The following is a 23022-nucleotide window of genomic DNA, read 5'->3' as shown; positions in this document are numbered from 1 at the left end:
CAGGCATATGACATGTTACTTCAGCAGTTTGAGTTAGGTAATTGTAACTGGGTGGGTAAAGTTAAACGAGTTCTTTCAGTAAATGGATTTGGTATTGTATGGCTGAGTCAGGGAGTTGGGGATGAAAGAGGGTTTCTATCAGAATTTAAAGATCGCTTAGCGTCTTGTTATAAACAGAACTGGCATTCTAAAATGGAAGATGATGTGAAGTATTCTTGGTTCTATTCCTTTAAAACTATTTTACAACCGGAGAAATTTTTAGTGGTAGTCACCAATAAATGGCACAGAGATATGCTAGCAAGATTCAGAAATAGAACCTTAGGTTTAAAAGCTAATAAAAGATGGTTTGATCTCGAGGGTTTAGCTGATTGTATGTGTACAGTGTGTATGGAGGATGTGAGAGAGGATGAAGATCATTTTTTATTTCATTGTAATGCTTACGAAGACATTAGAGCCAAGACACGACTTTTTCGTATTGCTGCTGAGAAAAGACATGACGTGCGTAGTCTGTTATCCACTGAAAATGATGAAATTAGTATTTTGCTTGCCAAATACATAGCAGAAGCTGTTAATATCAGGAAAAGGAAAATAAATAGTAATAACACGTAACATCACTAGTTATATGATTAGCCTGGTACAGCTGTATACACTTGATGGTCACATTGAAATGTTTATAGTCTGTTGTATGTTTCACTACTATGGTGTGCGTACGTGTATTGGCACATACATAAATGTACGATTAAGTAATTTGTTTTGTTAATTCAGTTATTGACATTATTTGCTTTATTTATTGTTGTTTTCTTTCATTCAGTTCAAGGACGCTGCAACTTAGAATTGACCCCCTTGACATAAGGGCTGTAGCTAGGCCAATGTCAATAAAAAGCGTCTGAAGCGTCTGAAGCGTCTCTCACTCTCTCTCTCTCTCACTCTCTCATATATTATTAATTTTGCGCTCATTACAGGATCTTTAACGTGCGTGTTGATCTTCTGCGTGCATATACACAAGAAGGGGGTTCAGGCACTAGCAGCACATATGTTGACCTGGGAGATAGGAAAAAATATCCACCAGGTGGGACGGGAATCGAACTCAGGAAACGGGGGAGAACCCAGCAGTCTAACCAGCTGACCACAGCACCCACAATAACCTTCAAAATGAGTGAAAACCACCAGGTCACAACATCTATAAATGATAACATTGTTTCGCCTGTGCGTGAACATTGCCGTTAAAATAGGTTCCTGGATTTAGGATAGGACTTTACCCTTCAGGGTACTAAAAGAGGACTTCACCCTACCTCTTTCTGAAGCTCTTTGAAGGAGTAATAGTCACCCTACCTGTTCCTTGAAGGAGTAATTGTCACCCTACCTGTTCCTTGAAGGAGTAATTGTCACCCTACCTGTTTCTGAAGCTCCTTGAAGGAGTAATTGTCACCCTACCTGTTCCTTGAAGGAGTGATTGTCACCCTACCTGTTCCTTGAAGGAGTAATTGTCACCCTACCTGTTCCTTGAAGGAGTAATTGTCACCCTTCCTGTTCCTTGAAGGAGTAATTGTCACCATACCTGTTCCTTGAAGGAGTAACTTTCACCCTACCTGTTTCTGAAGCTCCTTGAAGGAGTAACTTTCACCCTACCTGTTTCTGAAGCTCCTTGAAGGAGTAGCTGTCACCCTACCTGTTTCTTGAAGGAGTAACTGTCACCCTACCTGTTTCTGAAGCTCCTTGAAGGAGTAATTGTCACCCTACCTGTTCCTTGAAGGAGTAATTGTCACCCTTCCTGTTCCTTGAAGGAGTAATTGTCACCCTACCTGTTCCTTGAAGGAGTAATTGCCACCCTTCCTGTTCCTTGAAGGAGTAATTGTCACCAGACCTGTTTCTGAAGCTCTTTGAAGGAATGATTGTCACCCTACCTGTTCCTTGAAGGAGTGATTGTCACCATACCTGTTTCTTGAAGGAGTAATTGTCACACGACCTGTTCCTTGAAGGAGTGATTGTCACCCTACCTGTTTCTTGAAGGAGTAATTGTCACCCTACCTGTTCCTTGAAGGAGTGATTGTCACCCTACCTGTTTCTTGAAGGAGTGATTGTCACACGACCTGTTTCTGAAGCTCTTTGAAGGAGTGATTGTCACCCTACCTGTTCCTTGAAGGAGTGATTGTCACCCTACCTGTTCCTTGAAGGAGTAATTGTCACCCTACCTGTTCCTTGAAGGAGTGATTGTCACACGACCTGTTTCTTGAAGGAGTGATTGTCACCCGACCTGTTCCTTGAAGGAGTGATTGTCACCCTACCTGTTTCTTGAAGGAGTGATTGTCACACGACCTGTTTCTGAAGTTCCTTGAAGGAGTAATTGTCACCCTACCTGTTCCTTGAAGGATTAATTGTCACCCTACCTGTTTCTGAAGCTCTTTAAAGGAGAAGTTGTTGTAGAAGCGGTCCTCGGAGTGGGCTCCATGCACGGCGGGGTCATGCCCTGTCTCCTCCCGGATCTTCAGCAGCCTCTGCATGAAGTCGTGGCTGTAGGTCACGATGTCCGCAGGGTCGTCCCGAATCACCTCCCTGCTCAGCACCCACATCACGTTGCTGAACCCCCTCGGGGCCCGCAGCTTGGTGTTGGAAAAGGGCACCGACATTGTGTTGTCTTCACAAGGAGATTTGGGCGTTCCGTGCAGAGAGTGTTCGCTCTTCTGTCAGTTTCGGCCTTTCTGTTTTGATCTATCTTCTTTATTACACAACTCTTATCTTTCTTTTTTTTTTTCATGTGTTTTTCATTTCCACTTGCTGGTTGAGTGTTTTCAGTTATCACCTGATCCTGATAACGAAATTACTGCTGTGATTTGTCGCAGGGTTCTTGTGTTATGATTATCTTATCTAACTGGAAAAGATTACGTTCTAATTTGACTTGGCTCTTTTTGTGTGCAAAACACAACACCACTGTCATGTCTGTTCACTAAGCTGGCGATACACGCTGCGTCCTTTCCTGCAGAAGTCCACTTCCTCGTCCAGACCAACTTTGAGTCAGGTTCCGGAGTTGTTTTAAAACGGTACGAGTCAAACACCCTGGAAAGCTGCGTTCAGCCAAACACCCTGGAAAGCTGCGTTCAGTCAAACACCCTGGAAAACACCCTGGAAAGCTGCGTTCAGTCAAACACCCTGGAAAACTGCGTGCAGTCAAACACCCTGGAAAGCTGCGTTCAGTCAAACACAATGGAAAGCTGCGTTCAGTCAAACACCCTGGAAAGTCGCGTTCAGTCAAACACCCTGGAAAGCTGCGTTCAGTCAAACACAGTGGAAAGCTGCGTTCAGTCAAACACCCTGGAAAGCTGCGTTCAGTCAAACACAATGGAAAGCTGCGTTCAAACACCCTGGAAAGCTGCGTTCAGATAGGTCTCACTTATGCGGAAAGCAGCGTAAAACCCTGTCCAGGGCAGTCCATTCCTGTCGGCAGTTATCCTACAAACCTGCAGGTAAGCTACGTCAGTGTCACGGTCAGTCGCTGCTTCCTTTGCAGCCCCACACACCCACACCGACACAAAAAGTGAACCGAGGCCGTCTAGTCGAACGTCATCGTGCTGTGACGCAATTAAATTTTTATCGCAACGCAACGTGGGCTTTCTCTCTTTTGTGACGTAATCGGAGAGCGCATTAATGACTGATTGTACGTCTGTGGGCGAAACTTGGAGAAGCTTTTTTCACCTGATAACGCGACACTAATCGTACAAAACATTTCTAAGCTACAATTTTACGACATGTCCGACGAAGACAACGAAGATGGAAGAAGGAAGAGGTAATAGCAATCTTTAAAAAAAGAAAAAAAGAAAGAAAAATTATATTAAAAAAAAAGGTTCCAAAGTGGATCCTGGAAATTACCGACCACAAAGTTTAAAAAAGAAAAATAAGCTGTATTAGTGCAAAGGTTTAAAATTAATCATTCGCGATGATATGATTAAGTACTTTACTATCAATAACTTGTACTTTGACTGTCAGAATGGTTTCAAAAATAAAAGATCGTGTGTAACGCAACTATCAGGAGTAATGGGAGATTTAACAGCAAGATTAGATAATGGAGACATAAGTAATCAAATATTAGATCTATATTATATATGTTTTATGAAGGCGTTTGATTTAGTTCTTCGAAAAAAAAAGTTGACTGAGCTGGAAGCATATCCTATAAAAGGTAAACTCCTTGTTGGATAAAGACCTTTTTAACACGTAGAATGCACAGAGTAAGACTTGGAAACTACTCTCAAGAAGCCGACGTTTTAATTGGCATTGCACAAAGCAGTATAGTATACATACATGGTCCTGTTGTTTTTACAATATTTATCAGTGATCTACCAGAGAATGTGAAAAGCACATGTAAAATCTTTACAGATGATATAAAGCCATACAATATCTCCTTTTATCATATTGATAAATACACATTTACAAAATTGTGCAAAAGCCCTGGTTGAGCCTCATACAGATTATGGAAAGTCAGTATAGTACCCATTCCTCAAAAGACACGCGGTTGCATTGGGAAAAGGGAAAATCTTATTTTTAGCGTCTTAAATTCAGGAACCTATTTTAGCGGCAACTTTTGTGCATGAATAAAACGATATTACCATTAGTAGATGTAACCCACTACCAGTGGATTTCTACTCTTATTGTGTACGTTATTTTACTCAGTTTTGGTGCAAGTCACAAAACCAACGTGCCTCTACTTTCTTTATCTTGCTCGCTCCCGGTTTTGGTCACACAAACCATGAAAATATAACCAATAGCTGCAATAATTTAGGACGTTAAAATAAGACATACAGCCACCAAAATAGTTGATTAAACAACAGTCAAGATACTTGCTATTGCCTTCATTGAAAGGAAGAAGATTAAGAGGAGATTTAACCCAGACATACAAAATATTGAAGAACATTGATAATATCAGTGCAAATAACATAATTGTTAACAGTTCCTCTGATAAAACAGGAAACAGTGGAGCGAAACTTTGTTGAAGATATTGTAACACTAACATCGGCAAGTTCACTTGTACTAACCGATCTCATACTGGAACAGTCTGAACAGTAACATGAAAACTGCACAAAATCTTAACAAGTTCAAACATGTGTTCGATTGTGACGCCAAAATACAGCAATGTTTTCAAGATTTTGATGGGTAGGACCTGGTCCCCACTGGTGATAAATGGATATCAGGGTAGGCATGATAAGCAAATCACCAAAGAAACTCTGTAAACAAGGTCGAAGGGCAGCGAGGTCCAAATAATTAGCCCCTACTACTACTGCTGCTACTAATTTGTATTCATATAGCGCTGAATCTTGAACAGAGATAAATTAAAGCGCTTTCACACCAGTCATTCACACACATGCATAACTCTAAGCTTGAGAAACTGAAGACCAAGAAAAGGCAGGGGAGGGAGGCTGTCTCGGGAAGAGGTGGGTTTTAAGGCCTTGACAGACTGCTGCTACTGCTACAGCTACTGCTGCTGTTGCTACCACCGTAAGAAATCGAAGAAAAAGAACTGAATAATTTTTTTTTTTTTAAAGTAATGACTTCTTTTTTTTAATGGCGTCCAGTACCTACAACGTGGAGCCTAAACAGCCGAGCGCCAGACTGCGTGTCCCCAAAGGGTTCTTCAGCGTGATGGAGGTGTTCGTCAGAGCGCTGCTAAAGAACAAGCCTATGGACGTGTTTGACTACGGCGCTAGGCTGTTCGAGAAGCTGCTCCAGATTCGCACGACCACGGGACACGACCCAGCCGTCCACGGGATGGCGACTGAAGACGGCTTCAACATACACACTCGGGTGATCACTGTCGTCATCATCGTCATCGTTATCATCATCATCATCGACGTCATTATCATCGTCATCAACATCATGATTGTGGTTGAGCTGTCCTCGTGAAGGCAGCGTACAGACACGATACAAATTTAGCGCATGCACACACACACACACACACACACACACACAAATGCCCTGTCTCTCGAACAAATCCAGTGTGATAAATAGAATTGTGCAGCCAACAACCATCTACTTGAATATCTAGTCATCAGCCCCATCCACATGTAATATGCAGCTTCTGTTCAAACGTGTGTGTGTGTGTGTGTGCAGTGCGTGCATGCGTGAGAATGCACAAGTTTTTATATTGATATGCACTTGTATGCATCTTATTTCTACTGTATCTGTGTTTGTGTATGATTTTCGATATATGTTCGTATCTTGTTATGTACTATCCCACCCAATATTCCTTGTGACCCCGGTACACTTGGTAATAAAGACATATTCTGTTCTATTCTGTTCTATTCTAAATAGATGTGAAACCATAGAATAGCGACCAACTGTGGAATGGATGTGCCATATATCTTATGAGGAAGAGAATGCTTAAAATGTGTTTTGTTTAAAAAAAGAATATTTTTATTCATAGGTTTGTTTTAAAGGATTTGAGAGGGGACCGTGAGGGACATAGAGAGAGCGAGAGAGAGAAAGGCAGTGACTTTCAGGCATGTACAGCTGAAGAATTGAACGCCACTTCCGGGTTTCTCTGCGTTTTCAGTGCGGGAAACCCAACTGCAAGAAGTGCAAGAAACGCAGGAACACCCTGCGCTTCAAGTCGTTCAGCATCCCGCGGGGCAGTATCGACGTGGGTCTCAAGCGAGCGTCTGAAGCTGGCTCCAAACTCCAGCTGGCGGAAGGGCTGGTGGAGAGTCGCGTGTAGAGAGAGAGAGAGAGAGAGACAGAGAGAGAGAGAGTCTTGGTGTCCGCTGGACTGTATGGGGCTTCGGATCTCTGTGCTAGACAGGGATCAGTGGACATTATGTGTGTGTGTGTGAAGGGAGGAGGGGGTTGGGGGGGGGCTGTATATCTGTAAGTGATGGTAAAAATATGTATGTGTATATTGGGGGGGGGGGGGGGGGGAGCAGTGAGTGTGTGTGTGTGTGTGTGCCTTCTAAAAACAGATTTAAAACTTGAGAAAATGGCCAGTGCTGTGTCAATGAATTTGATCTTTTTATGGCTTTTCTATCTCATTACTTTTTGTTGTTGTTGTTGTTTTTATTGGATTAGCTTTAATATATAATGTGGGGATTAGAGTGGTGGAGTTTAGCGTGGAGAAGTTTAGCATAGAAACCTGTGGGGAGAAGAGTGGTGAAGTTTAGCATAGAAATCTGTGGGGATTATAGTGGTGGAGTTTAGCATAGAAATCTGTGGGGAGAAGAGTGGTGGAGTTTAGCATAGAAATCTGTGGGGATTAGAGTGGTGGAGTTTAGCATAGAAATCTGTGGGGAGAAGAGTGGTGAAGTTTAGCATAGAAATCTGTGGGGATTATAGTGGTGAAGTTTAGCATAGAAATCTGTGGGGATTAGAGTGGAGAAGTTTAGCATAGAAATCTGTGGGGACAAAAGTGGTGGAGTTTAGCATAGAAATCTGTGGGGAGAAGAGTGCTGAAGTTGTGACTGGAATTCTATTAAAAATCGTAATCATCAAGATTGATTCGAGTGTGTTTCATTACAGTTGCACTGATGATTAACGGCAAGTAAAGACTGATTCATTTCACTGTTTGGCATGCATGTATGTGTGCATACAGTACTCAATCATACATCATTACAAGTGACATGCGTTGATAAGTCTTCTCAAGACTCACAGACATTCAGGCACACCAGTCTGGTACACACAATCAGCTGAGCTGTTTATCCAAAAATGCATTTGTCTGTTCCTTTATCAGGTTAAAATCTGTATTTCTTTTAGGGAAACCTGTAAGTTCCTTATATTTAACAACTGGCCAGAGGATTAACACACACATACCTGCTTTCTCTTTAGAAACTGGTAGTGCTGTAAATTCTTTATATAAGTATTTGCTTTTATTTACATTTGCATGCCCCCACCTCCGTCCCCTTTTTTTCAGCTTTTGTTTTTATTTTCCCATTTTATAACACATAGACAATTGACAAGATGACATAAAGTGAATAAGAACATATATTGGAAAAGGAGGGAAGACAAATTCGACAAAAACACAGTAACAGCTGAAAAAAGCAAGAAAAAAAAGCAAAGCCGACATAAGTGACATACGTATATAATAGTCTAAGCATAACAACTGTGAATGGTTGTAAAAGTCAGTTGAATAAATCTTCAAATATGATAAAAGATATCCATATCCCTCAAAGTATAATCATCAATTTATATATATAATATACACACATACATATAATTATATACATACATACATATCAACTTGCACTCTTTTTCAAACATCTACCTCAGTGAATTTTTCTTTTTAAAGACAACGACTATCTTTTCTTTTCTTTGTCCACTATCTCTGGGTAGCGTGCAAATGATAAAAAGTTTGGCATTTTCCTTCCAAGAAAGTCCATAGGCAAACCACCAAACATTCAGGGTTGGCAACCGCACAAATCACGAATTCTTGTTAACAAGGATGAGGGAAAGACAAATGTTTTCGAGCGCCTTTCAATCACGTTGATGCGGCAGGAAGGTGAGTGGGGGAGTGGTGAGAGTGTCATGTGTAAACGTCTGGTTTCCACCCGGTGAAGTAGGTTGCCGCCTCAGTACAGCTGCTGAGGAGATGGCGGTGAATTGAAGTGCCGCCTCAGTACAGGTGCTGAGCAGACGGCGGTGAATTGAAGCAGATTGCCGCCTCAGTACAGGTGCTGAGCAGACGGCGGTGAATTGAAGCAGATTGCCGCCTCAGTACAGCTGCTGAGTAGACGGCGGTGAATTGAAGCAGATTGCCGCCTCAGTACAGGAGCTGAGCAGACGGCGGTGAATTGAAGCAGATTGCCGCCTCAGTACAGGTGCTGAGCAGACGGCGGTGAAGCAGATTGCCGCCTCAGTACAGCTGCTGAGTAGACGGCGGTGAATTGAAGCAGATTGCCGCCTCAGTACAGGAGCTGAGCAGACGGCGGTGAATTGAAGCAGATTGCCGCCTCAGTACAGGTGCTGAGCAGACGGCGGTGAAGCAGATTGCCGCCTCAGTACAGCTGCTGAGTAGACGGCGGTGAATTGAAGCAGATTGCCGCCTCAGTACAGGAGCTGAGCAGACGGCGGTGAATTGAAGCAGATTGCCGCCTCAGTACAGGTGCTGAGCAGACGGCGGTGAATTGAAGCAGATTGCCGCCTCAGTACAGGTGCTGAGGAGACGGCGGTGAATTGAAGTAGGTTCCGCCTCTGTACAGGTGCTGACGGACTGCGAAGGCCACGAAGCGGACACATTATTACCATAGTTATGACCGAGGAGCCAGTCCTGTGGGAAACCAGAAATGCCTACGGGATTGTTTTGCTATAACCGAGTTGCTACTAACTGACGACTACTTAGGAATAAAACAGAAGACCTCTGACTGGGAACCAGTGCTTTCCTTTACTCTAACCGCCGAAATTGCTGATAACCAAGTACACTGACTGTAAGCGGGGTGTACTGTACCTGCTAACCTTATCAAACAAGTATACCCCTTTTTGTTTATCTACAGTTCAGTAAATGCAATATCCGGACAGAGAGAGTCGGTTAAAAACTGGCCCATCTTTGTGCAGTTTGCTTCAGATTTTCTGACCCAGCGTCGAAAGCTTACTTCCCAGTGGACTTGACCACTGCCTTCCAATCTAAGGGGAGTAACTCTTCAAAGTGTACATAAACAATATCCGTAGTTACTTCCCTTCTATTTCACTTGGTTTGCAATTGTCATTGTAGCAGTTGTTGCGTCACTAAATCTGGTCTTCCATTTTTCTCTCTCTCTCTTTTCCCGCAGTGCCAACGCGCGATGTTACATCTACACGTTCCCGTTCACACTGTGCTGTGTCGGATGTTGGATCTGGAACTCTCTATTCATAATATAACGAACCACAGCCTTTTTTATTTTAATAATTTATTTTTAAAGCAAAAACAAGCCATTTGAAAATTGCAGCACTGAGTTTGTATTCCGCAAGTTTTATTTTCACAAATGACAGTATATGATTCTGAACTGTTTAAACTTCAGGAAATGTAAAACTGGCTTTGGATAACCAGTCAAAACTAAATGCAGTTGTTCATTCGGTTCATGCACTTGTTTATCACGAATGTCACTTTTCTTTTATGGTTTGGTTTGGCTTCCAACAGCCAATAATTACTGCATTATGTAAAATTAAAATTAAAATTAAAAAAATTGCATGAAGTTATGCTTGATATGTTGACCTTACCGTATACAATAGAGGTTTCGCAAAAAAAGTGAAGGGCCTCTTCATAAAAGCAGGTATCACTTCATACAGTCCTGGGGATGGGTGTGGGGAAGGGTGGGGGTTGGAGGGGGGTGGTGGGTGAAGCAGATGATTTAAATCATGCAGCCTATGGTCTCTCACTGACTATGATGAATGGCAGCTTCAGGTATACAGACACCATGCACAGCTTGAAAAATTCATTTGGAAAATTAGTTTCAGCCAAACATTTTCTGTTAATTAATTCATTTATACATGATAGCTATGGATTTTCATTGGAAAAAACAAACAAAACAAACAAAAAATGAAGAAAGAATGTGTGCATTACACTGGCTACACACACCACTGTTTGCCGACAATTCAGCATTAATTCACATTGCCCCCAAGAGAACTGTTACACAGTTGTCCATCCATTACTTTTTGTGAGCCCTGTATCATGAGTTATCATTCTCCAAACAGATGTTTACGGTGGTATGTGTGTGTCTGTGTAAGACAAATTAATTACTATTTGTGTATTCATGCACTGTATGCACAGTGTATGTGGAGAGCGAGCAAATATGTCCATTGATTACAGTTTTGCGATTAATGGACCAGTTGGAAATGGAAAATAATGAGAGCCAAGTACAGCATATGCGCTTGTGTGAGTGCATGCATGTGAGTAAGACAGTTGTGTGTCAACACATGTTTATGCCTGTGTATTAGTCCAAGGAATACTTGGTGCTGGACAAAATACAACTGCCGTAGAGTTGTGATGAAGAAAGCGCACTCTGGAAACTTTGACAGATCACAATCATGATCATGACACTATGAAACAATCATCAATGTGGGCTGCTTAATGTAGAATAAAATTGACACATTTCCAGCACACAACTTTTAAGTTTGACAAACACCCATTTCTGGTGGTGAGCAAAAATATGTGAATTGAATGTACTGACAACCCCCTAATCCCATCTTCCCCGCTCTGTTCTAACTTTTGTTGTTGAACAGCAGGACTACTACTATACTTACTAATCATAATGTCAGTTTACATAGTGCCTATTTTAAAAAAAATAAGGCTCTAGGTGCTTTACAAAAAAAGGCGCGCGCACACACACATACACACACGTGAGCCATGAAGTCTTAGCCTCTTGTTTATCTATAAGTGTATTCAGTGCAAATCCAATCACAAATCAGTGGCAAAATCATGCCCAAAGTGCAAGTACTTCATTATGCAAGCTCAGAATACACAAAGCAAATGCAGGGATGAAAGGTTTGCTAAATTTCAGTGTTCATCATCATTTAATACTTCTGACAAGACTAGAAAAAAATTAGGAGACGCATGAAACAGTATTGAATCGCTCCGTAATTTTTAACTTAATGCCCATTTAGCGTTTGCTATGACTTTTTTTAAAAGTATGTAATCTTAAAATCAAAGTATTATCATAATTCCTAACTCTGAATGGATGCAGTTTGAAAATTATATCATGATAATACAAAGTTCATATCTCCCCTCTTTTTTTCTCTCTCTGTTTCACACATATGCACACACACACACATAATTATACACACTTATACAAGCATTAACACGCATACACTTTCAGAAATAGTTTGTTTTAACACACATGTAAACCATACATTCATGCCAGCATCAGGTTTTCCTTCACAGCTTCTCAATTTACACAGACAACACAGCTGACATTGTTGACAAAAACCAAATAAAACAAGAGAGGCAAGGCCTTCAAGACTCACTTGTGATAAATTAAGTCCCTTAGCATTAATTAAAGAGTAATTTCCCTTTTTTGCTATCTGCACCAAAACGTTTGCAAAATAAATAAAAATTTCATGCTTAGCAAAAGAAGTTCCTGTTTGAACAAAAAATGAAAATAATGACTCCTCTTGTTGTCGTGTCAGAATAAGAGGTCAAAGTGCCAAGTTTAGAGAATACAAAAAATATAAATATATCAGTAAATGCAGTTTGCATATAATTAGGCTTCTTTTTTTTTCTTTTTTCTTTTTTTTGTGCCCATCCCAGAGGTGCAATATTGTTTTAAACAAGATGACTGGAAAGAACTGAATTTTTCCTATTTTTATGCCAAATTTGGTGTCAACTGACAAAGTAGTTGCAGAGAAAATGTCAGTGTTAAAGTTTACCACGGACACACAGACACACGGACACACACACACAACCACACACACACAACCTAACACCAGGTTAAAACATAGACTCACTTTGTTTACACAAGTGAGTCAAAAATCATCATTCATCAAAAGAATAACAATCCTCAGCATTTTGCGTTATCCAGTGCAAGGTTTCAACAGTCTCCTCAAGACTCCTCAGGCAACCCAAGCTGCCAACACTGAAGTCTTAACTCTTCCATCCAAAAATCACAACTCCTGATGACCAAAAAAAATGTTTAGACATACCATGGATAAAGATTCCCTGATAATGTTTAGTTGTCTGGGGACAAGTTGACAGAAAACAAAACAAAACAAAACCTCTACTAGATAGGGGCAGGGGATAGGGGTGGTGCTGATAAAAACACTGGTCACAAGATTTTCCACAGAAAACGATTCTGGCCCTGGAGATCAACAGCTCCCACAAAAAAGGCCAGAGAAACCTTGCAGATTTTGCAGAAAAACTAAAGGACTGAACATCATATTTGAATCAACTTTTACATCTTGGGATGCAAAATAAAACCACCTTCCCTTTAATTTTTCATTTAAACCTTTTTCTAATTCAATTTTTCGCATGAACATAAATCACACACACACACACACACAAACAAAAAAACAACAAAAAAACACACACACAAGAAAAAAACCCCAAACAAACGCAAATGCAATCAAAGAAATGGATAAAAATATGCACCTTGATTGTGGAATTTATGTGTTAAACAAACACATGGAGATTAAGAAAAATAAAGTGCATGTCCTTGTCTACATCACATATTAAAGATATATGTGGACTGAAATGTGACAGAGGACGTATGCACATCATTATGCAGTGGGAAAAGATTCCTTCACACCCTCTCCTGTCTCCCTACACCCCAAGGAAAAGACAGGGGGAAAAGAGGAAGAAAAGAAGACAAGAGAAAAAGAGAGATAAAAGTCTTGCCTCTGAATGAAAGATCTGCCATACAGCTGGAATTTCCCCAGGTTGTGAGTGCTCTCACAGCTAAACATCAAGGATTTTTGCAGGTCGAAGCAATTTTATTGTCACCCCTGCTCTCACAGCTAAACGTCCAGGATTTTTGCAGGTTAAAGCAATTTTATTGTCACTCCAACTCTCACAGCTAAACGTCCTGGATTTTTGCAGGTTAAAGCAATTTTATTGTCACTCCAACTCTCACAGCTAAAAAACCCCCCCGATATTTTTGCAGGTTGAAGCAATTTTATTTCCATTCTCAGTCTCACAGCAAAACATCAAAAGATTTTTGCAGGTTAAAGCAATTTTGTTGTCATTCATCAAATTCAGCAATGCTGTTTTTTCTGTCTGGCGGTACAGGAGGGTGTCCAAACTGGTGTCCATCTGGAACCCCAGGAAGCAATGTCCTGATGGTGACCCCCTCACATTCACTGGGCCGGGGCATCCAGAAAGGCCGTCAGACAGCGCAGACACTGCTCGTACACCTTGTCAAAGGGGCCCATTCCCTGCAGCTGAAACAACAATGCTGTACATCTCAGGTATGTGACTTTTCTTCCTTTCATGTCTTTTGTACTGGAGTGATATTAGACAGGTACTCTCTCTCTCTCTCTCTCTCTCTCTCTCTGTGTACATGTGGGTTGGTGTGGATAAAAAAGGAATATGGAATGAAAAGGATGAATCAGAGCAGTGTAATCAACATCCCCTAAATATCAAAATAAAACATCACATGAGAGAGTTTGTGCGTATGTGGTGCCACTGTGTGTGCGCACATGTGCATGCATGTGTGTGTGTATGTGTGTGTGTGTGTGTGTGTGTGCATGCATGTGAGTGTGTGTGTGTGTGTGTGTGTGTGTGTGTGTGACTGAGAGAGACAGCTTGAGATACAGACGTAATCAAGTATGTTTCCACAAGAGTGCTCAAAGAAAAAACAAAAGTGTATGTACATGCACCAGTTCACAACAATATTATCTGCAGAGTTCTACACTTCCCAAAGTATGTAAAGATGAATGAATAAAAATGGGTAAGAATGGTATACCAGCTTCGTGAGCCTTAAGTCTCAGCAGACTGACACGTGTGACCATGGAAACATGAGGAGGGATGGGGGTGAGGTGGGGGGCGCTAAGAAACAACAGAAAACAACAACAACAACAACAAAAGAACCACCAGCAAGCTGTGCAGTGAGTGATGTAAGAAAGGATCAAGGCGAAGGGAAGCCTATCGTCTCACAAAATAGGGGTCCACAATGATTTTGTCTTTCTGTGGGTCCCAGTTTCCCAGCATCTGTAGTTTGGCTCGGCACGACTTGTCTGGCTTCAGGTGCTCCAGGTCACTGTCACACACACACACACACACACACACACACACACACATACACACACACACAGGCATGAGAACACACACACAAACACACACACACACACACACACACACGTGTAAAAAAAGCTGTATAAGCTTATTCTTTTACCCTCAATAAAGATCATTTTTACTTGACTTTACTTGACTTGACACACACATATACAACATATACATACACACACACATATATACACATATATTCATCAAAAAATCATACTATGCAGACATGCCTACCACAGAATCTATCAGTACTACAGTCTTCAAAGAGCAGCCTAAATCTAACACAGAGAAATCTATGGGACAAAAAGCAATACAACAAAATACACATTTGGCTAACTGTAAATCACATATCACTAAAAGAAGAAGAAAAAAAAGTTCAACATAATGTCAAATAATGATCTTTCAGATTTCATGGGTCAGTTATTTGGCACATCTCAGTTAATCAAACAATTCAAAACTCACAGTTTCATCACTAAATACCTGTGCACTAAACCAAACAAATGAAATTTGATGAAGATCATTGACCCATTCTGAAGGGACATGAACAAGTGTGTAACAGATGAAAATCATGTGCACAGAAAAAAAAATCTCATTTGGATGTATATTTCAAAAAGTCTTTTTCTAACTATAACAAAATATTTCATTTTGATGCATATTTCAAAACAGTATTATACTAACTATAAAAGATATCTCATTAGATGTATATTTCAAAACAGTATATTACTTATTGCATTGTATTGTATTACTCTTTTTTGTCACAACAGATTTTTCTGTGTGAAATTCAGGCTGCTCTCCCCATGGGGAGTGCGTCTCTACACTGAAAGCGCCACCCTTTTTTTGTATTTTTTTCCTGCCTGCAGTTTTTGGGTTTGTTTGTTTTTCCAATCTAAGTGGATTTTTTCCACAGAATTTTGCCAGGGACAACCCTTTTGTTGTTGTGGGTTCTTTTACGTGTGCTAAGTGCATGCTGCACACAGGACCTTGGTTTATCATCGAATCCGAATGACTAGCGTACAGACCACCACTCAAGGTCTAGTGGAAGGGGAGAAAATACTGGCGACTTTGCTCTGATTCGAACCAGTGCACTCAGATGCTCTCGCCTCCTAGGCGGATACATAACCTGTGGGCCATCGCTCCACAGCTAACTATAAAGTAAATATTTCATTACAATGTATATTTCCAAAAGGAAATTTTCTATCTAAAATTACGTTTAAATAACATACTTACTGTGACCCAACTAGTGCAGACTCCGGCAGGGGTCTGACATTCCGGTCCTGTTCAAACTACTATCCGCCTATGCAGAAAAAACGAAACTATGGCCGAAGTAGGTAACGTCCCCTTTGTCCCGCTGGCTAGCACCCTCTTTTGACGGCAATATGCCATCACCAGCGCAGCGAGCTGGGAGAACAGGAAGCGGGGAGGACGGGAGTGGATTGCGATCGCGCCTTAATTTTAGCATGATTCCCGAATCGAGCTACATAATTATGTGACCTGGTTGGAGACATAATTTGACAACAAACAAGAACGCCAGAGAATCGACAGACAGGCAGAAAATACAAAAAAACTTAGCCGTATGAAGAGCACAGGAACAGGAGTCATGATGGCTGCCGGAAAAAGAGGGCGCTAGCCAGCGGGACAAAGGGGAGGTTACCTACTTCCGGGAGGTTATCGGCCGTAGTTTCGTTTTCTCCACATAGGCGGATAGTAGTTTGCACAGGACAGGAATGTCAGACCCCTGCTGGAGTCTGCACTAGTTGGGTCACGGTTAAGTATGTGTAATGACTAACTAGTAGCAAGTGCATGTCTTTTTAATGAAAGCTTTATATAGATATAGTAACAAACACTCCATGGTATCTCTCTGTAGGCTGATGAAAACAGGATGACTGTGTGCTATTTTCTCAGAATAATTTCTTCTCCAAGCTCGCTGTTTGCAAGACAAGGAAACACAAAATGTAATTCATCCTCCCCCACGAAGGCAACACAATGCGTTAGACAGGAAGACAATTCAAGACTGGTTCCACTTACGACATGTTTTCCTCATCCATTCCAAAGATGATGTCAAACTTCCTGTAGTCTTCCTTCGTCAGCTGCACCATCATCGAACAATGAACAGATCATCAGTATCATCTATAGCTTCATCATCATCATCGTACAAAGGATCATCAGTATCATCTATAGCTTCATCATCATCGTACAAAGGATCATCAGTATCATCTATAGCTTCATCATCATCGTACAAAGGATCATCAGTATCATCTATAGCTTCATCATCATCGTACAAAGGATCATCAGTATCATCTATAGCTTCATCATCATTGTACAAAGGATCATCAGTATCATCTATAGCTTCATCATCATCGTACAAAGGATCATCAGTATCATCTATAGCTTCATCATCATCGTACAAAGGATCATCAGTATCATCTATAGCTTCATCATCATTGTACAAAGGATCATCAGTATCATCTATAGCTTCATCATCATCGTACAAAGAAAGGATCATCAGTATCATCTATAGCTTCATCATCATTGTACAAAGGATCATCAGTATCATCTATAGCTTCATCATCATCGTACAAAGAAAGGATCATCAGTATCATCTATAGCTTCATCATCATTGTACAAAGAAAGGATCATCAGTATCATCTATAGCTTCATCATTATCGTACAAAGGATCATCAGTATCATCTATAGCTTCATCATTATCGTACAAAGAAAGGATCACCAGTATCATCTATAGTTTCATCATCATCGTACAATGGATCATCAGTATCATGATCAATGCAGTTTCCTACCACCACAAACTGTCAGGGCCAAACTTAATACTGTTCTTTTTATTACAACAATAGTTGGTTCACCCCACTATTCGAAAAATATCAAGACAATGAAAAAATTAAAAAAAATAAATAAAGATAACAACAATAGTTCCAGAAGCATTTCCTCTTGGTCTAACATTACATACACATTCCCATCAAGGGTGCACAGCAACATCCATTTTCAGCAAGTCAGTCTGTGGGATATCAGGGCATCAGACTAGCACAGGTGTGACTAAAGAGTACACTCACACACAAGCACCTGCAGGTAAGCACACTGCATTAAAAAAACAGCAATAATAATTTAGGAAATATTTCCCGTTGACCATAAAAATAGAGATAATTGTTTGATACAGCAATGTCTTACAGTTACAGACTACAAACTGTGGTACACACATTCGGTCCAACACAACAGCAGACAACCAGAATTTGTCATATTTATCATGTTCTGTGCAACAGAGAAAGAGAGAGAGAGAGAGAAATCGAAATCGAAACTTTTTCTTTATTGAGGGAAAAGGAACTGGCACTTATCAGCCTGTTTTCATCCTACCCTCGTAAAGAAAACGTATAAACTAATCTAGGAACTACAAGAAGACAGAAAAAAAAAAGCTGGAAAAAACCATACACATCCCATGGCAACAACAACAAGAACAAATCAATGGCATAGAAAACACACAATTCTCCACAAAATAACATAGTATGCATATGCGTGAAGGAGAGAGGGAAGGAAGAAGCGAAGGAAGGAAGAGATGCAAAGAAAGAGAGGAAAAACTGTTGAGAGAGAGAGAGAGGAAGGGGGGGGGAGGGAAGGAGATAGACACATGGACAAGCATATTGAGAATACATCATTTGTTTTTCAGTCTCCGTAATCTCAAGGATTCATAGAACTTAGCTCTGACATTAGATGTTTATGATATACTGTATAGTCTTTTGAAGACACTGAGACTGGAGTTTATATCAAGTGCAGATGAAATAGAATTCCATAAATATCCACCAAAGTATGTGAGACTTGTTCTATAAAGATCAATTCTTGGCGTGTGACAGTGACTATTTACTGGAAAATTACTTACGAGAGAGGGTGGGGCATAACCTGATAATATTTTGGAGAGAGAGAGAGAGAGAAATCACACATCAATGAACGTCAATAGCACGTGGAGAAAGAAAACGCCCCAGAACAAAAGACTTACAAGTCTGGCCTTGTGCTTGTATCCTTTGATTCCATTTTTCTCCAGAGTGGCCATGGTACGTTTGTCTGGCGGACGTCCGATGTTGTAGTCAGCAGTAGCAGCGCTGTCGATGATCCACTGTTTGCCAGGAACAGAGAAACAGCAGTGCCTTGCTGTGTGTGTACCACAAACATTTCATCATCTGGCGGTAACAATGACATTTTTGCCTTGCTGTGTGTGTACCACAAACTTTTCATCATCTGGCGGTAACAATGACATTTTTGACTTGCTGTGAGTGTACCACAAACTTTTCATCATCTGGCGGTAACAATGACATTTTTGACTTGCTGTGTGTGTACCACAAACATTTCATCATCTGGCGGTAACAATGACATTTTTGCCTTGCTGTGTGTGTACCACAAACTTTTCATCATCTGGCGGTAACAATGACATTTTTGCCTTGCTGTGAGTGTACCACAAACTTTTCATCATCTGGCGGTAACAATGACATTTTTGACTTGCTGTGTGTGTACCAATAGCATTTCATCATCTGGCGGTAACAATGACATTTTTGACTTGCTGTGAGTGTACCACAAACTTTTCATCATCTGGAGGTAACAATGACAGTTTTGCCTTGCTGTGAGTGTACCACAAACTTTTCATCATCTGGAGGTAACAATGACAGTTTTGCCTTGCTGTGAGTGTACCACAATCTTTTCATCATCTAGCGGTAACAATGACATTTTTGACTTGCTGTGTGTGTACCACAAACTTTTCATCATCTGGCGGTAACAATGACATTTTTGCCTTGCTGTGAGTGTACCACAAACTTTTCATCATCTGGCGGTAACAATGACATTTTTGCCTTGCTGTGTGTGTACCACAAACATTTCATCATCTGGTGGTAACAATGACATTTTTGACTCACTTGTGTAAACAAAGTGAGTCTATGTTTTAACCCGGTGTTCGGTTGTGTGTGTGTGTGTGTGTGTGTGTGTGTGTCTGAGGTAAACTTTAACATTGACGTTTTCTCTGCAAATACTTTGTCAGTTGACACCAAATTAGGCATAAAAATAGGAAAAATTCAGTTCTTTCCAGTCATCTTGTTTAAAACAATATTGTACTTCTGGGATGGGCACCAAAAAAAAAAAAAAAAAAAAGAAGCCTAATTATATGCAAACTGCATTTACTGTTATATCTATATTTTTTTTTTCTCTAACTTGGCACTTTGATCTGATGTTCTGACCCAACAACAAGAGCAGTCATTATTATCATTTTTTGTTCAAACAGGAACTCCTTTTGCTAAGCATGGAAGTTTTATTTATTTTGGAAACGTTTTGGTGCAGATAGTAAAAAAGGGAAATTACTCTGTAATTAATGCTAGGGGACTTAATTTGCTTTAAACTGATCTTTCTCACCTTAAACATTACATTTTGAAATTATACTCAGTACATAAAAAGCTTGGATTTAAAAAAAAAAATTTTTTTTAAAGTGTATCAGAAGTGAGTCTTGAAGGCCTTGCTTCTCTTGTTTTTCTGGTCTTCCCTTATCCCTGTGAAGAGTCACCGGGGCACTGCACAGAACAACTGTTCAACAGATTCCTCCAGGTCTGTGGGTTGTAAAGTCTGGGTCTCTGTATATGGTTTTCCTTCCTGTCCTTTCTGCGATGTTGCCAGTCCGTCATTTTTTCCGTCTTACCCTCTGTCTCCCTCCCTCAACAGTTCCTTGGTGGATTTTTTTTACCTTGTTATGTGGCCTTACAAACAGTTTTCTTTTTTCTAACTGATGTCAGCAGATCTTGAGGTCCTTTTCTTCTTCAGCGTTCATGGGCTGCAACTTCCATGTTCACTTGTATGTTTACAAGTGGGCTTTTATGCGTATGACCATGTTTTTTTTTTTACCCTGCCATGTAGGCAGCCATACTCCACTTTCAGGAGTTTGCATGCTGGGTATCTTTTTGTTTCCATAATCCACCGAACACTGACATGGATTACAGGATCTTTAACGTGTGTATTTAATTTTCTGCTTGCGTATACACATGAAGGCACTAGCAGGTATGCACGTATGTTGACCTGGGGGATCAGAAAAATCTCCATCCTTGACCCACCAGGCGCCGTTACCAAGATTCCAACCCAGGACCATCAGATTGGAAGTCCAACACTTAAACCACTCGGCTGTTGCACCCGTCAAAAGTCCAATGTGGTGCTTGATAGTTGGGTGCCCTTGTCCACTGATGATATGATCAGTGTATCTTCTTCTTTCCGTTACACGACCAACTTCCACTTGCCGACCACTCTTTGTGGTTCATGCATGCTGGGTATTTTCGTGTCTCCATAACCCACTGAACACTGACATAGGTTACAATATCTTTAACGTACGTATTTGATCTTCTGCGTGCGTATACACATGAAGGGGATTCAGGCACTAGAAGATCTGCACATGTTGACCTGGGTGATAGGAAAAATCTCCGCCCTTTACCCACAAGGCGCCGTTACTGAGATTTGAACCCGGGACCATCAGATTGAAAGTCCAACACTTAAACCACCCGGCTATTGCGCCCGTCTGATGTTTAGTATCTTGCTAATTGCTGAAGGAGGGAGATGGAAGGGAAGACAGACAAAAATGATGGTCTGACGACACTGGAGAAATGAACAGGAAAACCAGTTACAGAACTCCAGGCTCTGACACACCACCAACAGACCTGGTCAACAGTTGTTCTGAGCGCTGCCCCAACGACTCGTCACACAGCGGAGGGAGAAGAACATGTGATAGCATCTCCTTTCCATCCAGGATGATCAGTGTTAAAACCATGCAGTCTTGTTTCATTTACCTTGTCTGTTTCACCTCTCTCAGCCACCAGGTGCTGAAAAATGGCCTCTGCTATGGTGGAGCGGCAGATGTTTCCTGCAAATGTATAAAACATCCATTGGATCAGCTGGGCCGACAGCAGAGTGAGAGCTGTATAATGATTGCTTTCTCCACTGCAGAACTTAGACTTCATTTTCATCTTCGTCTTTTGTGAAGGACTCAGGACTATGACTGCACTGACTCTTAGTGCTGCAGCCTTGGGGTCAACTTGGCCTTTTGGGAACCATCCCAACGCCGACTGTCCTGAAACCCTCTTGGCCGAGAGAGTGAGGATGTAACTTGGGCAAGACACTCTCCACTATAATGAAGTTCTCTGCAGTCCAGACAGTTGGGACAGCAGTTGCCACCTCTGCTGCTGTGAAGATCATAGTCAGACACGACTGACTATTATGCAGATTAGATCAGTAAAACATACAAGGCAATATCATCCCTTTTAATCATTACTGTTTTACTAACCTTTATGTATCTATCGAGACAATATTTCAAACCAGTACAGAAGACATTGAGCAGCAATATTGTCAGATATTGCCATACTGGTAAAAGATTCTTGTAAATGATTAAACTTCTTCCCCAGTATTAACTCAAATATTTCAATGGTGATTTTTCTTCACTTCTAAAATTAAAATATGAATTAAACTTTCATAAGATTGATTTTCTGGTCAATATGTAAAATATTTTCATCAAACTTGCACCTTTTTCTGAGTTTGAAGCTTTACAGTTTAAAATGATGTGTGTAAAATATGGACAGTGATTGTCTGTGTGTGTGTGTGTGTGTGTGTGTGTGTGTGTGTGTTTATGTATGCATGCAAAAACAACAAAATAAATGCTGATGTAGTTTTGTGTGTGTGTGTGTGTGTGTGTGTGTGCATGCATGTAAAAACAACAAAATAAATAATAAATTGCTGAGGTAGTTTGGAGTCTAAACATAGTTCAAAGAGAATCAACCCTCAATCCCTTGACTGCTTGTCAGTGAAGGAATGTCACCTGAGACCTTACCTGTCCTGATGTCAGTTACCATATTTTATTTCCAAGGGCTTCCTCGCTCAAGTCATTGCTTCACTGCTTGCAATGCTTTACTTTTGTTAGAAAAACAAAACACCCAAAACAACAGTGACAGCAGTCAATAATACACCTAACTTCAAAACTCTGAAAATTTGTTCCATGGAGTTTTATTTTACAAAGATTAAGCAGTCAAAGGGTTAAAGTTCATAATTTGAAACTATGATCTCCAAGCAAGTTGTTGCGGCTGAAAAACCGCGTGTCACTTTCACTTTAATTTGCCATCACATCCCAATCACAATCCTTGTCTATGAAAACTGAAAGTGCATGCGCACTTGGAACCAAATGACAGAATTTAACCATCTATCTATGTAACGTTACATGTTACAGAAGTGCGTTTTTCGTCATTGCTTTTTAGAAGCGTCTCACCTAAACAAATAAACAAGACCGATCGCTTATTTGCCCCGGACGCCGCCATCTTGATAAACGTGCCGGAAAATACCGGAAGTAGTAACAT

General features: G+C 40.8%; 1 protein-coding gene across 1 annotated transcript; it reads right to left on the bottom strand.

Annotated features, from left to right (window-relative positions):
* Nucleotides 1-11304: 11304 nt before the first annotated feature.
* On the bottom strand, nucleotides 11305-23021 carry LOC143301189 (low molecular weight phosphotyrosine protein phosphatase-like). Its single transcript, XM_076615294.1, has 6 exons — nucleotides 22935-23021; nucleotides 21469-21542; nucleotides 18660-18776; nucleotides 16685-16746; nucleotides 14531-14633; nucleotides 11305-13815 (listed from the first exon to the last, which is right to left on the bottom strand). Exons 1-6 carry the CDS (start codon nucleotides 22981-22983, stop codon nucleotides 13732-13734), a joined length of 489 nt encoding a protein of 162 aa, XP_076471409.1. The 5' UTR covers nucleotides 22984-23021; the 3' UTR covers nucleotides 11305-13731.
* Between the last annotated feature and the right edge of the window lies 1 nt (nucleotide 23022).

The sequence above is a fragment of the Babylonia areolata genome, chromosome 27 (assembly GCF_041734735.1).
Source record: "Babylonia areolata isolate BAREFJ2019XMU chromosome 27, ASM4173473v1, whole genome shotgun sequence".
Taxonomy (NCBI): Eukaryota; Metazoa; Mollusca; class Gastropoda; order Neogastropoda; family Buccinidae; genus Babylonia; species Babylonia areolata.
This window is presented reverse-complemented; position numbering and strand designations above follow the sequence as displayed.

Coding starts and splice junctions, on each gene's coding strand:
- LOC143301189 (XM_076615294.1), bottom strand. CDS start 22,983: ATGGCGGCGTCCGGGGCAAATAAGCGATCGGTCTTGTTTATTTGTTTA. Junction 16,747..18,659: donor ACAAGCACAAGGCCAGACTT/GTAAGTCTTTTG, acceptor ATGATGGTGCAG/CTGACGAAGGAAGACTACAG. Junction 14,634..16,684: donor ATGGATGAGGAAAACATGTC/GTAAGTGGAACC, acceptor TGTGTGTGACAG/TGACCTGGAGCACCTGAAGC.